At 41.1% G+C, this 14,381-nt stretch overlaps 1 protein-coding gene and 1 long non-coding RNA gene across 4 annotated transcripts in view; one reads left to right on the top strand and one right to left on the bottom strand.

Moving 5' to 3' along the window:
- Positions 1-13,366, top strand: part of sema5ba (sema domain, seven thrombospondin repeats (type 1 and type 1-like), transmembrane domain (TM) and short cytoplasmic domain, (semaphorin) 5Ba) — a 200,872-nt gene extending 187,506 nt beyond the window's left edge. For 2 of the 3 annotated variants that reach the window (XM_076875383.1, XM_076875382.1), the window contains 5 exons: positions 632-700; positions 1,250-1,387; positions 4,747-4,791; positions 7,246-7,451; positions 10,677-13,366. In XM_076875383.1, the coding sequence (XP_076731498.1) occupies positions 632-700; positions 1,250-1,387; positions 4,747-4,791; positions 7,246-7,451; positions 10,677-10,853 (635 nt within the window). In that variant the 3' untranslated portion in view covers positions 10,854-13,366. The remainder of the gene's footprint in view (positions 1-631; positions 701-1,249; positions 1,388-4,746; positions 4,792-7,245; positions 7,452-10,676) is intronic. The other variant, XM_004568969.4, reaches the window with a different exon arrangement.
- On the bottom strand, positions 3,740-6,934 carry LOC143413101 (uncharacterized). The gene is made up of 4 exons (XR_013093678.1): positions 6,760-6,934; positions 5,380-5,493; positions 3,973-4,120; positions 3,740-3,875 (listed from the first exon to the last, which is right to left on the bottom strand). It is a non-coding gene; the product is annotated as an uncharacterized LOC143413101 (long non-coding RNA).
- Positions 13,367-14,381: the final 1,015 nt, after the last annotated feature.

Raw genomic sequence — 14,381 nt, 5'->3', positions numbered from 1 at the left:
TCTTAACAGTCACCTTCTTCAGATGCTTTTCCTTTTAAATCAGTCCGACTGTCATTCACACGGAGGGTAACGCTTACAGTCAGCCTCCTCGGTAATTACAGACAAAGAAAGGTAAATGACTTTCTGTCTTTTCCCCTCTTTGCCAAGATGCTAATCAGCCTCCTTTATCAGGTTAATGTTTTCCTGTTTGATGCGGACCAACAATCTCTGTTAACCCCGCACCAGTAGGCTGCCGGCAGTCTCTCTCGATCCCTATCTGTCTCCTCATCTGTTCGCTTATTGACAGGCGAACATCAGTCATCTATTGGGGTCTTCCTGGTGCTGCCGACCTCGCCGCATGTGTAATTAGAGGCAAGCTGGCTGTCAGTCACGAGGATATTTGATGCCTCTGTCGCAGGTCATTTGATTAAAGTCTCCACCAGTAATGGAGGACAGCAGGTAGGACTGTCAGGACAGAATACTAACGAGCAGCCCGCAGGCCTGATGCTGTTCTTTCCGACTCTACAGTGTGATCACGCAGGTCGTCTGGGTGACAAAAATAAATGGGAATAAATGAAGCAATTAAAGCCGGTTGTAGTGATGCACGGTTATTGCACACATTTGAGCTGGTCAGTTTGTTTCATGTGTCTAGGTGGTTGTGCAGAACGAATGGAGCAGAGAGCAGAGCAGCTTGTTGGTGAGCGTCCGCCTGATAGGAAAGGTAAAAGAAGGCCTGTCCTTCTGCCTCCACTGAGGCTCTCTCTGCCAAAACTGCACACTTGAGAGCACGCTGAATAACAAACCAGCTTTTCATCAGGTTTTCATTTGTGGTAGCCTGTGCTCCCTCCACTCTGGTGCTTTTAAATACAGGGAGCGAAAGAGTGCAGCAAGTGCACGGTTCAAAGGGAGGCGTTGAAAGTTGGGCATTTTCTCTTTCCTCTTTGGTGGGAGTCTTTTGTTTACTGCTCGGTCGCCTGCTGCGGGGATACAGCACGAAAGCTTGGCTCGGGAGACAAACATCTCAGCTATGCACTAAACAAACTCTTCTGGTTTGCTCTTCCAATCCCGTTTACATCACAAACACTTTTGGTGTGTTTGGGGTCTTTTTCTTTTTCTTCTTTTTCTTTTTTTGGCTGTGCAGAAATGTGAAAGGTTCCCGCAGGTGGTGACAGCTTGGGTGGGCCCATTGCTTTCCAGGCCTGAGGGTGAGCTTGATGTGGCCTTGTGGTTGCTGGGGTTTTTATTTATTGCTCTTTTTTCCTGTGTTTAGGTGGCTGGATGGCCTGGTCGCTGTGGTCGGCCTGTGATGACTCAGGCCTGCAGATGAGGAGTCGTGTGTGTGGTGCTCAGGGCAACACCCCCTGTGTGGGGAACAGCACTCAGCGTAGAGACTGCAATGAAATACCCGGTGAGCTCTCAGATGCATACTGTAACCGTGAAGCGTCCTTCAACATTCTCATCAGAGCTCAGTGTTGGCCTCTCAAGAGCTCCTTGCGAGCGTCCTTCCTTTTTCTCTGATTTTGAGGGAGCAGCCTGTATTTTATTTTGTGTCCTCGAATGTCACCAAACACGCTGCTTTTCACTTATTCCATCATGGCTTTAGCTTGCCTTTGTCACAAAAACTCCATGATGCTGTTTTATGGGAAGTTGTAAGCACACATTTTTGATGTGCAAAGCGAGGGTACACAAACAGCTAGCTGTTCTAGTGGCTCAGCCTTGTCTGTTTTTTGTTGTTTTTTCAGATTTTGTACATTTTGTGTCATTTTAATGGCAACAAAACTGAATGACAACACAACTAATAGTTACCCCCAGGAGGCTGACAATATTTTCAGACACTTGGAGCATTTTGACGTGCTCTGAAAGCGTTGTCAGTGTGGGGAAAAAATGTAAGTCATAGTCAGAGGGCTTATTTGTATTCAATGACAAAATATCTAAGTGGCTCATGCTTGTACTTAAAAACGAACCTGTTGTAGGAAGTCATTTTTAAGTAAGTAAGTAAGTAGTAAGTAAAATTTATTTATATAGCACATTTCACAGATAAAAATCACAAAGTGCTTTACAGTAAGATCAGACATACAAGTTAAAATTAATTAAATTAGTTAAAAGCCCATTTGTATAAAAATGTCTTCAGCTGCTTTTTAAAGGAGTCAGTAGAGTCTAGACAGCGTAAAGACAACGGCAGAGAGTTCCACAGCCTAGGTGCCAGTGCCTGAAAAGCCCGATCCCCACGTGTTTTAAATCTAGTACGTGGGACCACCAGTAGCCTCTGACCTGAAGACCTAAGTGCTCGGGATGAAGCATGAGGTTTCAACAGGTCAGAGATATACTGGGGAGCTTCACCATGCAGAGCTCTAAAAGTTACAACTAAAATTTTAAAATGAACCCTAAAATTTACAGGCAACCAATGAAGAGAAGCCAAAACTGGAGTAATGTGTGACCTCTTGTTTGTACCAGTTAAAAGTCTTGCCGCTGCATTCTGAACAGACTGAAGGCGATCCAGAGCTGATTTGTTAAGACACGTAAAAAGACCGTTACAATAATCCAAACGAGAAGAGATAAAAGCATGAATAATCATCTCAAGTTCTGCCTTTGACACCAGTAGCCTGAGTTTAGAAATGTTTCTTAGATGATAAAAACAGTTCCGGACAAGTTGTTTAGAGTGTTTCTCAAGAGACATCGAACTGTCAAATATAACACCTAAGTTTCTGAGACTCGACTGAAATGAAGGGTCTAAAAAACTGATATGCTGCCTAATTTCTGAGAGCATGTGATCAGGTGCAATAATCAAAGTTTCTGTTTTATCTGCATTTAACTGAAGGAAATTGTCATTAAAGCTGTGCTGGGATTTGTGAAACATGACTGGACCCATTGTGACAAACCCTTCTGTTAAATAAGGTAATCATTTAACAGAATATCAATATTTGGTGTCCTTGTATCAATACAATGCCCACCCCACACTCAAACCTGAAAGGTCTTCTACTGCAGCTTGATCTACTGGTACCAACAGGTGTGTGAAACAACTGGTAATATGGGCTACTCTTACTCATGTCTATGCAGTTATTAATGTTTTTTAGAGAAGACAAAAGTCATAATTTACAAACTGAGCAGATGGAATGGAAGTCGTGTAATTAGTTAGTTGATCAGTTGTGTGTGTGGTTGCAAATAGTGTCTCTCGAGCAGAAGGAAGGCTCCTCTCACATATATCGCTCTCCATCCTGTTTTGCGTTTGACTTTATCTCTAAAGTTTCTCCACTGCTTTGATGTTATTTTCGGGGTTTTGTTAAGTGCGCTGCTGTTATTCATCTGACATGCTTTCTTCTGTTGATAAAATGAGTTACCTCTCCAAGATGTGTAGTGTATGCATGCTAACTGTGTTACAGCCAAAAGCTTTTGCTTAGACATGACTGAAAGTCTCAGAATTGTTATGCTCATTTCCGACTACATACTTTTATTCTTGGACTGTTATTAGAATACCTTTGCATGGTTTACAGTCATGCTGATTTTTCCTATGTATACTTGGCCTCTGTGCTTTGGTGATCTACTACAGCAACAGTATACACATTTATGAGATAAAATAAGAAAAGCATACCACGTCCCCTTTTAGATAAATGATAATATTGGCACTCTGCCCTGCAACTGATCAGTTTATTATCTAACAATTCTCAACTACACAAACCAAAACCAGGGCTAACAATCTTCAGTATCACCATCATGTTAGTGCTTCGACATCAATTTGTGGGTTTACTCAAGCTTAATATGAGGCACAACTTCAGGATTTTATTTTGCCAAGATTTTTGATTTGCCAAATCTTCACTGGCAGCTCGCTCCAAAAGCCATAACTTGTTTGTTTGTCCAGGTTGTACGTACGCAGAATCAGCATCATCACAGTCTTCATCCTAAAACAGATATCCATAAATAAAAGCACATATTGTTTGTGTCTTTGTAGTCGACATCCTCTTTGTGCACAAAACTCATTTGCTCATGTTGACTAACCATAATTAAGTCCATGTGAATGCAATAAGTTAGCAGCTGACCCAACTGGCCTCGGCACACCTTGTTTTGCTGATGCCGATTTCAGAAAGTTTCTCCTGAAATGATCTTCCATGGCCTGCCAGCATAGGCCTCTCCAGGCTAAGAATCCCTAATGAGTCCAGACAAAGGCGATTAATATTAATGGGTTGTCACAACAGCAAATCACATCTAATTTTATTGCAGATTTCAATGAGGCGAAGGATGGATTTGTTAAGGTCACTTGCACAAGGGAGGCAGCTGTGAAGAAGTTGAAAATTTAAAAGAAATTCAGTCCAATGAGGAACTGCAATATTTAACAACTGAAAGCCACAGGCCTTCCTGCTCCTCCTCTTCCTTTGAAGAAGCTCAATGAGAGTGGAGCTGGTAGAAAGGTCGTGCTGTACCTGTAAATGTTTGTCCTGCCCCTTAGTTTCTATCACAGCATCTAGACAGGTTCAGTTCAATGGGGCTGTTGCTTCTCGCTCAAGTCAATTTTCCTCTAGAAATTCTTGAAATACCCTGATTTTTAAAAGCAAAAAAATCTCCATGGACCGTTTGTGCATCATTGAGGAGACATTTAAATTTTTCATTTACCATCTTTTTTCAGCATGTGTCAACTCCCCTGATGTTGCAACCAGTTGTTGTTGTGTTCTGAAGGCTGTTACACCAGGGAATGCGTGTGTGTGTGTGTGTGTGTGTGTGTGTGTGTGTGCATGCATGTGTGTGTCTGACTGTGTGTTCCTCTCCTCTCTGCAGTCATTCTCCCTGCATCTGGTTTTGATAAGGACCAACACTGTGGAGGTAAGTGGATTAACAGCTGCCTCCGCTTCATCTCCCTGTGCATGTTCAGGGTTTTTCTTTCCCCCTGTATGTTTCCACAGATGTCTGTCCATGATGTGTGTTTTCATACATTATATTTGTATATATTTATATGTCCATTTCATATGTGTTATTATAGTCTGTTAGAATTCCTAACAGCCAGTCAGGAGGAGGAAGGACAACTCTTTCGTTTCATGTTTTTAATGGCCTCATACCTACTGATAGAAAAGTCCTACAGATGTTTTAACTGCACTGATAACAAAATACATCAGGAAAAGAACCCTGGACGGTCGTATTTCAGTCTTGCTTTATATTCTTATGAGCAACTTTAGTGGGTACACCTCAACTGGTCATTAACTTAAATATCTAATCAACCAACCACATGGCAGGAGCTCAGTGCATTTAGGAATGAAGACATAGTAAAGATGACCTTGTGAAGTATTTGATTGGGGAAAACAGTGATTTAAGTGATTTGGTTGCTGATGGATGGTCCGAGTATTTCCCTGCACAACTAACTAGTTCACCTGGGCCAACCTTTATATCCTGCAAGACCCAGGTGGCCTATGTTACCTGACGATCCTCCCATGCCAGCAAAACAGCAGACCGGGGCTTTAATAAGTGGGGGAGGGGCTTAACATCACCCTCCTTAAAAATCACGATTCCGCGTTGACACTGCAAATTATTCTGAAACGAGAAAACAAAAAAGCAACAATAGAAGGCAACATTAAAATGGCTTCCACACAACCTGGCCCACAAATGAGCTGACATCCACCCCCTTACTAAATCCAATTTTCCTACCACAGGAACAAATTAAGTGGTGGGAAGTAAAAGTGAATGTTGGCGGTTATAGGAATACGAGGCAAAATGGGTTCTAATTACAGGAGATTTCTAATAGTGTAACTGGTATACAGAAAGGGAAAGTAGTATCTGCCCCAGAAAGCAAATCTTTGCAAATAGGTTCAACACGAAAAAGAAACAGTTAACCTAACAGCAAGTGAAAGTCTACTCATTGGTACCTAAATGAGCACCAGATCTCATCACAAGTGCTGCCATATAGTCTGCAGCTATACACCCCCCACACAACACTGGATTTAAAGTATGAGCGTCAACCACAGTAGCACACCAAAAGGTTCCTCCAAGCAAAAACGTCAATACTAACCAAAATGGCCAAGACGGCAACAAAGGGGGAACAAAGCTACAACAAAGCTCAAAGCAAAGCAGATAATGGGTCTACAACAAAGCTACCAGACCAAACTACCAAGTTTAAATATTTCACAGCACTATTCTAGTTCAACTTTGGAACTCTTACCCTTCACACATTTTACCAGTTACACTTTGTCAGATAGTTACACCAGAAGGCTGGTCCAGCCATGTGTCCAGTAAGGCCACAAATCAACACGACAAATATGTTGGTGAAGCACTAGACACAGAGTTTATGCTCCCTAGTCCTAGTTTTTTAATACAAGTTGATCTTAACCCTAGTCTTCAGACAGATGCATATGCACCAAAAACAACGGTGCCAAAGAGCAAACTAGCAAGTTTCTGGAAACCAGATAAATGCTCCCAAGACATTGTCTTCAACAAGCTGTCACACTAAAGAGAAAGCGTGGTTGGTCTCCTATTGAGATGAACCATTACAAAAGAGATGCATGGCTCAGAGACTCGTGTGGCTATACTCACCAAAAGCACAATGAAACTGTAAATTCATGGGTTTAACACCCAAGCACTATGCTATTGCTACTCTCTTCCAACATCAACCACAGAATACCTAAATTATTGTAACCGATCCAAAGAATTCTATCTTGTGTGGAACTCCCTAAGATACTCCTCACAATGCTAAATACCATTACTACTTTAAGCTGTACTCAGAACTTAGTTCAACTTGCATAAGCATTTAGCAAACCTAAAGCTAAGTTAGTAAGTCAGCACTGACTCAAAGTTCAATCTTACCAATCGGTCTAAAGATCCCGGACGAGCCCCCATTTGCCACAAACTGGTTCAAAGTAGGTGACACACACCTTCACACAAGAGGTTTACTTAAATATTTAAAAAATATATATTAAACATAACCTAACCAAGAAACAGATCACCAATAGGTTAAAGTCAGGTGGAGTGGAAGAGAGCACCTGAGCAGTTTACCTGGGCCAGCTTTTATGGCCTGCAAGACACAGGTTATCTGGATTAGCTGATGATCCTTCCATGGCAGCCAAGCAGCAGGTTTGGCTTTATGAGTTTGGGAAGTTTTTAACAAGGTAAATGAACACTCTAGTTTGAAAAGATGTGAATTTCTGAGCAATTATTTCATGGTATTTCAGAGTTTACGGGTTAATTTAATGCATTACACATGGTAAATATGGGTGTTGAAAAATGTCCTTTTTCAAGCTAATAATATGTACTCAAGCTTTGCTAACACCGTGTGTCATCTTTATTTTGCAGCATTTACCTCCATCCACCTAATTGCCACTGGTGTTTCCTGTTTCCTTGGGGCGGGGCTGCTATCTTTCCTGATCTATGTGTACTGTCAACGTTTCCACAAGCCTTCTCAAGAGTCTGCCATCATTCATCCCACCACCCCAAACCACCTCAACTACAAGGGCAATACCACGCCAAAGAATGAGAAGTACACACCAATGGAGTTTAAGGTAAGTGAAGCACACAATATTATGCAGAAATACAAATGAAAGTGCTGTTTACTTGGTGTTATTCAAATACACAAACACGCACACAATGTAAATATTAAGGATTCAAGGGCAGTGGGTGTGATTCATGTTTTATTTAGAGTTTTTATTCATTCATTTATCTCAATGGTGCAGTACGCGCAGAAGATGAATTACTGTTAATTTCTCTTCCTTCTCGCTCCTATACGGAGTCTGTATGGCTTTACTACCTGCACCAAGCCCTTATGAATGGGGCTCATTAGCTTTCTAAAGCATTAGTCAGCCTGCGACCTCCCACTACTATCGGTCTACTGTGCATTCACATTTACAGCAAGTCAAGAAGCTGTTTTCCTTAGAAGCCTGTAGACTTTTAGTGACATTTTGCATCCTTCAATTGTTTTACTCTCTGATTGAGTTGGGATATTGTTATTGCATTTCTTGTTCCTGTTTCTGCAAGATGCTTTTGAGAAACAGCTGAAAAAATTATCTTAAACTCTTCTTGAGCAAAACTAGGAGGTTTGATTTTTCACTCCAAAATCAGAAATTGTATCTGTCGTAAACATTCTGGTTAGGTGTCCTTCCCTCCTGCCTCTCTGAATGACCGTAGAGGATTCATTTATATTTTAAAAAAAAATACTACAATGATCATTTAACAATTGCATCTGCACCTCCTCCTTCTTGTGAAGGCGGCTGTATAATATGCAGTTTTGGGCTGTCACGGACAAACTTACAACTACTACTCTACAAACAGGAATGCAGCATGGCGATGTCGCGCTAATCATTTTGACGCTGGCCCTTTAGTGGAAAAAAATGCAAATGGAGTAATGGAAGTAAAATGTTCCAAATGAAATGTTTGTAATTCAAACAAAGAATAAAATCCAGTTGACTTGTGGCAGCAGAAGCTTGTTTGTGTGATGTGTCCCTCAGCTGTTATCATGACTGCGCCAAGGGGGACGTAGCATGGAGACAAATAACGGAGGAGTAACAGCCATGCATCTTGGCACCGCCTCAGTAGGTATTTTCATCATACTGTCTCCATGCATCAAACTTGATGTCCTAGCCAGGTTGATTAGATCCAAGTCACACAGTGTGGACTGTAATGAACTTATAAGGTTGTCAAAATCTTGCAGTGTAGACACCTTAAGGAAAGAGGCTGGATGGGATTTGGTCCCGAGTGCTTCAGCCATAAAAAAAAATCCCCCACATAGAAGAAAATCTATGTTACGTCATGATATCTCTCACAAAGGACTGGGCCATCCACATTTTACTATTGCAGCCAGGCACTCACCAGATGATGTCAAATAAGTCTGTGAGAGTTTTGAGTTTAAGGCCTGTGGGATGAGGTTCAAACTGGGCCATGCTTTTTTAACATTAACCTCGTGTTTGCAGTCTGTTGGTGTTTGTCACTAAATATCTTTTTTAATAACATTTCATTTCAACTCAACTTTAATTATATAGCGTCAGTTTAATGACAGTTGCCCCAGCGCTTGACATTGTAAGGTTAAGACCCCAACAATCAGACGACCCCTCTGACAAAGCACTTGGCAACAGCGATAAGATAATCTTCGTTTTAGCTGTGAATGTGCTGGTCTTTGCTTAAAGATGCATGTTAAAAACTAATTTTAAAAAAAGAAGAAGCTAAATTCGTGTTTCAGGGTTACATTTGGACAAATAGAGGCCCTTTTTTCTCCTTTCCACACAGACCGTTTACCTGCCAGACTGCAAACTGACTGCAAATAACACACATAATTCCTTTTGCCACTGATTTTATATATTCGCACAGTATGTTGTCTGTTTCTAGAGGTTACTGTGCACATCAGACCACAATTTGATTAGGCTGTCCACCTCACAAGCATCATGGCATATGTAAAGATGGTCACTTTGCTCACTATCTTCTTAGTAAAAGCCTGTAATATTAAAATAGAAGTATCATAGTATTATAAAGCTATTTTAAGTCTGTACAAAACTTATTTTTTTGCCAGCCAGTGTTTCCAAGCGCAGATTCATCATTCATCATCAACAAACGTGGTGCCAAATAACTGTTTCTCATCCCAGTGTTTTTTGATTGTGTCAGCCTCTCGATACTTGTTGTCTTCACTGTTATTGTTGGCGGTTGTGTGGATGTGTTGCTGACAGCCATCGTGGTGTTGAGAGCCCGAACTCATTAGCTTTAATGACCAGAGGGGATAGCCAGACTCTGCTGGATGTGCATCCGATGTCACCATGTAGCACTACGGCACTGTTTATGCAGTGGCTTCCCTCTCCTCCAGGCCAATTTATGTTGCCCACTGTTGTGCATTTCACTGACTCTAACCTGATTATCTTCCTGCCCTGCTCCCCAGAGCTGTTCAGATGGATTACATTAGTCTAATGCTTCCCCTGGAAAGTGTTTCACCTTATGGTCGGCTTTTACCAGAGACTCAGCAAATGCATTAGAATAAAATGTGGGTTTTAGACTTGTTTTTATTTGAGAGCTCCAATGAATTCCCGCCATCTCCTATATTAAGAGCATTGAGTATGCTTGACAAGATCCAAATTAAATTTGTTAAATTGGTTTGCTTTGGTTATGAATACACTTTCGCTCACACAATAACCTCAAAGCTACTGGAGGTATTTTATTTACCTGCAGGGAAGATTAACTTCTATATTATCTGCACCTCTGAGGAATGCAAAACAAAACTGTCCACGCCAAAAACCCTATTTCTGTCTCAAGAATTCCATCTATAATTGAATCCTCAAAACTTGGTCTGAAAGTGACTGAAAATATATTCCAGTGTTGCGTTATTTTCCAGCTCTACATGTATGAGGGATTTTCCAGAAGTGGATGCCTGTATCTGTAACGAAGCAGATTGAGCTGCATAAGAGTCGAGTGTACTTCAGTAAAATAACATTTATTTTGGAAAAAATACTTGACAAGCTCATTTGCATTGGAAACATGCTGAAGTATTTTTATTGCTTTGGCAGCCAAACAACTCGAGGATATATTCACATTCACTTCCTCACCAAGTTAGAAGATAAGATTACTCATGTGGGTATAATAATTATGAGGCTAAAGACAAAGACAGTTGGCTTAGCTTAGCATGAAGATGGTAAATAAAGGGGATGGCTTACTTGGCTGTTTAATGTTTATAGAATATTGTCTGCTGGCATAGTGTTTCATAGTGTGCATATGATTTTAATGCGACTTTCTTCCCTTCTGTGTTATTTCAGACACTGAATAAAAACAACCTGCTGCCAGATGAAAGATCCAATTTCTACCCAACACCGCTCCAGCAGACGAACGTCTACACCACCACCTACTATCCCACAGCGCTCGGCAAATTTGACTACCAGCCCAACTCATCCCCATCACCGTGCAGGACCTACAACCACACTAACAATAGCTGAGACCCGCCCCAAATCCGGCTCTCCACCCCGCTGCCCCAAACGGACGCCACCCCCCAATGCCATGGTGACATAACTGAACCGACATGAACTGAAGTGTTTTTCAGAGCTTGGCCAAGTTCCTCTGATCACCATCGCCCCCTGTCTTTGCTTTCTAGCCTCTTCACGTTTGTTTTTAAGGGTCTTTTTGGAACTTTCCATCAGGAGATCTGGATTGGAGAGGAATGCCCCTGTCCTATTATAGTCAGGAACTTGTGCAAGCAGCTGGGGCTGTGTTGTTGTAAAGGCCTGACTGGATAACGCAGTGTCAACTCTCAGCTTCATGCAGAGAACTAGTGGAAAACTCTACGAGGACGAGTAACGGCTTTAGACAGATTGTTATTACCGCGCACTTCAGTGCCGATGCCGGGTCGGTCGAGCATCCGCACTTCTAGAGGCTAACACGAACACAATAAATTTAAAAAGAAGAAACATTTCTGTGGAGCTGGGTCACCGTTTTATGCCTCTCCATCACAAACCACATTTTCAGCTTGTAATGAACTTCGAGTCCCTCGACAGCAAAAGCAGTTACAGAGAACAAAAAGCACGTATAGCTACGTCCTTGCAACACAGCACAAAGCAAGAGAACAACAGTAAAAAAGAGAAAGCTCAATGAAGTCAATGCTGGAGTAAATTAGAGATCAATATCAGCTCGGTTGTTTGGGGGAGGGGGATCCACGCCCTTCATTGTTGCTATTTCACACGACAGAAAAGATAAGAAGTTTGGGGTTGATTAGGGTTTGACTACGCTTCACATCATCCTCAGTCGAAGGAGAAATATACCGCTTATGAGTCGAGTCCCTTGTCTTTAGTGGGCAGGGATATCGACTCCTACAGTCAAAGCACGGAGCGTTGGAAGCGTTCTGAACTGTAAAAGCTTTGGGAATTCCGTGGGTGCCTGTATGCAATAGAAGGCAGGGGCGAGATTTGTTTTATTTCTACTTTTTTTTCCTCTATTTTTTGTTTTGCTTTTCAAGAACAATACAGACTTCTGGAAAGGAATTGATTGATTCTCCAATTGATTCTCCAATGGATGCATCGATTCTGCTGAGTGCTAAATAGCCCGGTGGTCATATCAAATATGGCCAGTGTGCTGAACAAGTGGATTGGGTTTTCTATGATGGTAGAATAAGCTAGTAGATTGTCACTTGTTCATTTTTTTTTTTTAATGTTTGTTTTTCTAAGATGATAATTGTTTTATGCTCAGATGAGCTGTAGCATAGGAAGAAATATTTTGTTAAATAAGATAACTAATTATTTCTTGTTTCTCTAATTTCCATTTCACTGAATGAACACATTCCTTTTGTTTTTGATTGTTCGGCTTTGTGACCATTGCATCTTCGATACATGAAATGTTAACACACAAAAAAAATAAAAGGATTTCAATTATATTGTTTTTGCAAAGAATGTCAAAAAATATCGATCTGGGCCCTCTTGAAGAGAAAAGAAAATTGCTGAATTACGCTTGCCTAAGTTTACCAGTGAACATCAAAAGGGATGCATGCGTGTCTGAATGTAAGTGTGCTTGAATGAGCAAAGAGAGCCTACTGTATTTTGTACAATGTAAATGCTTTCATACATATGACTATGACGTCTGCAAAGCGTGTGTATGAGTGTGCGTGTGTGTGCGTGTGTGTGCACTTCTCCACATTGTGTTGCAGGCATTCTACTGTTTCCTTTTCCTGTTTCATGTCTGAGATGTTAATCATTGTAAGTTAAAGCATCACACCTCTGGTCCGTGCGGAGGTGGAATGGACGTTATTTATAGTCAAAGCTTGGTTTATAAAGGGCATTCTCACAGCTATATTTTATTATTATTGCCTGATCGATGAATGCTAACCCAGCAATGCTTTTCAGTTCAGCTAATGTACATGCACGAGATGAGAGCTCTATCTGTATATAGGAGCGACAGCCTTCTACCCATTTAATGTCCTTGAAGACAGTTGTGTATATGTATCTGTATATTGTATAGCTAACACTGTTTGTTTAAAAAAAAGCCTTATAGTTGTTTAAAGAGAAAAAAAGTACAGCAGCTAAGTACACACCAACCATGAGGTTTGTTTGGGGACAGAGCTCCACAACGTGACCGACCGCTTGTGACTTGTGACCTTTCCCAGCTGCTCAAACACAAAATCTCCAGAGTCACATGAACCCGGAATGAAAATAACCCACCAATGAGAGTACCGCGTATCATACGCTGGAAATGATCATTTATAACGGCGATATGAAATTTAAAAAGATGTCATTTTGATGTAAACTCAGCTTGTGGTCAGACGGGCGTTCAACTGACTGGTCGATCTCGAGCTCTGTCCCCTGCGATGTGAGGCTCTGTGTCCTTCTATGCAACTTACCAGGTGTACTGTTAGACCTGTCATGTAGACAAATGTATAGTAATCACTGCCTTTTAGACACTGTGAATTTTTGGTACCCTATATTTTTGTATATTGTACATTATCAAAGGACAATAAACCTTGATGCCAACATAAAAAGTTAATAGGTTTTTGTTTTTTTGGGGGGGGGTTTTTACTTGCCAGTAGCTGAAATTCATATTATCAAATAGGAAATGTAAGCAAAAAGTCAAAGATGAAACAAGAACTTCCAGATTCTGCTCTGTAAGTAGGAAAACCTGATGCAAAGTCCTAATGATGCTTTAGTTAGACTATAATAATTATACCAAACAGGAAAAGAACCATTGGACAGCAACTCAATGCATTTATGACCTGCTGAAGTTCAAAGTGAGCGTCAAAATAGGGAAGAAGGTTATTTAAGCAGCTTTGAAAGGGGCATTGTTCGCAGCAGACAGTCTTTCAGAAACTGTTGATGTGCTTGGATTTTCTCTTTGGGTTTACAGAATATGGTCTGAAAAATAGAATATCAAGTGATTGATTGGCAGGTCACTGAGCAAACTGCCTGTTGATGTGAGAGGAGAACGGTCAAACTGCTTTGAGCTGATAGGAAGGCAACTATTTGTTACATCTAAGGTATGCAGAAGAGCATCTCTAAATACCAAACATGAAGCAGATGAGCTACCCAAGCAGAAGACCGCACTTGGTGCTGTTCCTGTCACCTAAGAACTGGAGACTGAGGCTACAATTCCCAAGCGGGTCACCAAAACTGGGCAAGAGAAAATCAGAAAACTGGTCCCGGGTCTGATAAGTCTTGATCAGAATTTGGTGGAACCAACATGAAAATACTGATGTTTTGTTACTGACCATGTCCATCCTTTTAGGACCACAGTGTACCATCTTCTGATGGCGGCTTCCAGCAGGATAACACACCATGTCACAAGGTTTAAATCCTCTCACACTGGTTTTATGAACATGTACTCGAATGGTAAAAAAAAAAATGGTTCCAATACAGCACTTTTCTACTTGAGCACTCAAATCGCTTTATACGATAGACCTCATTCACACAAACATTTTTCTCTCTGCTTTTTCTAGCAAAGTGCTTTCAATCTAACATTCACACTGCCATGCAATATGTTTGCTCATC

Source organism: Maylandia zebra, linkage group LG16, assembly GCF_041146795.1.
Source record: "Maylandia zebra isolate NMK-2024a linkage group LG16, Mzebra_GT3a, whole genome shotgun sequence".
In the NCBI taxonomy this organism is placed as follows: domain Eukaryota; kingdom Metazoa; phylum Chordata; class Actinopteri; order Cichliformes; family Cichlidae; genus Maylandia; species Maylandia zebra.
The sequence above is the reverse complement of the archived record's forward strand: the minus strand, read 5'-3'. Positions and strand labels throughout refer to the sequence as shown.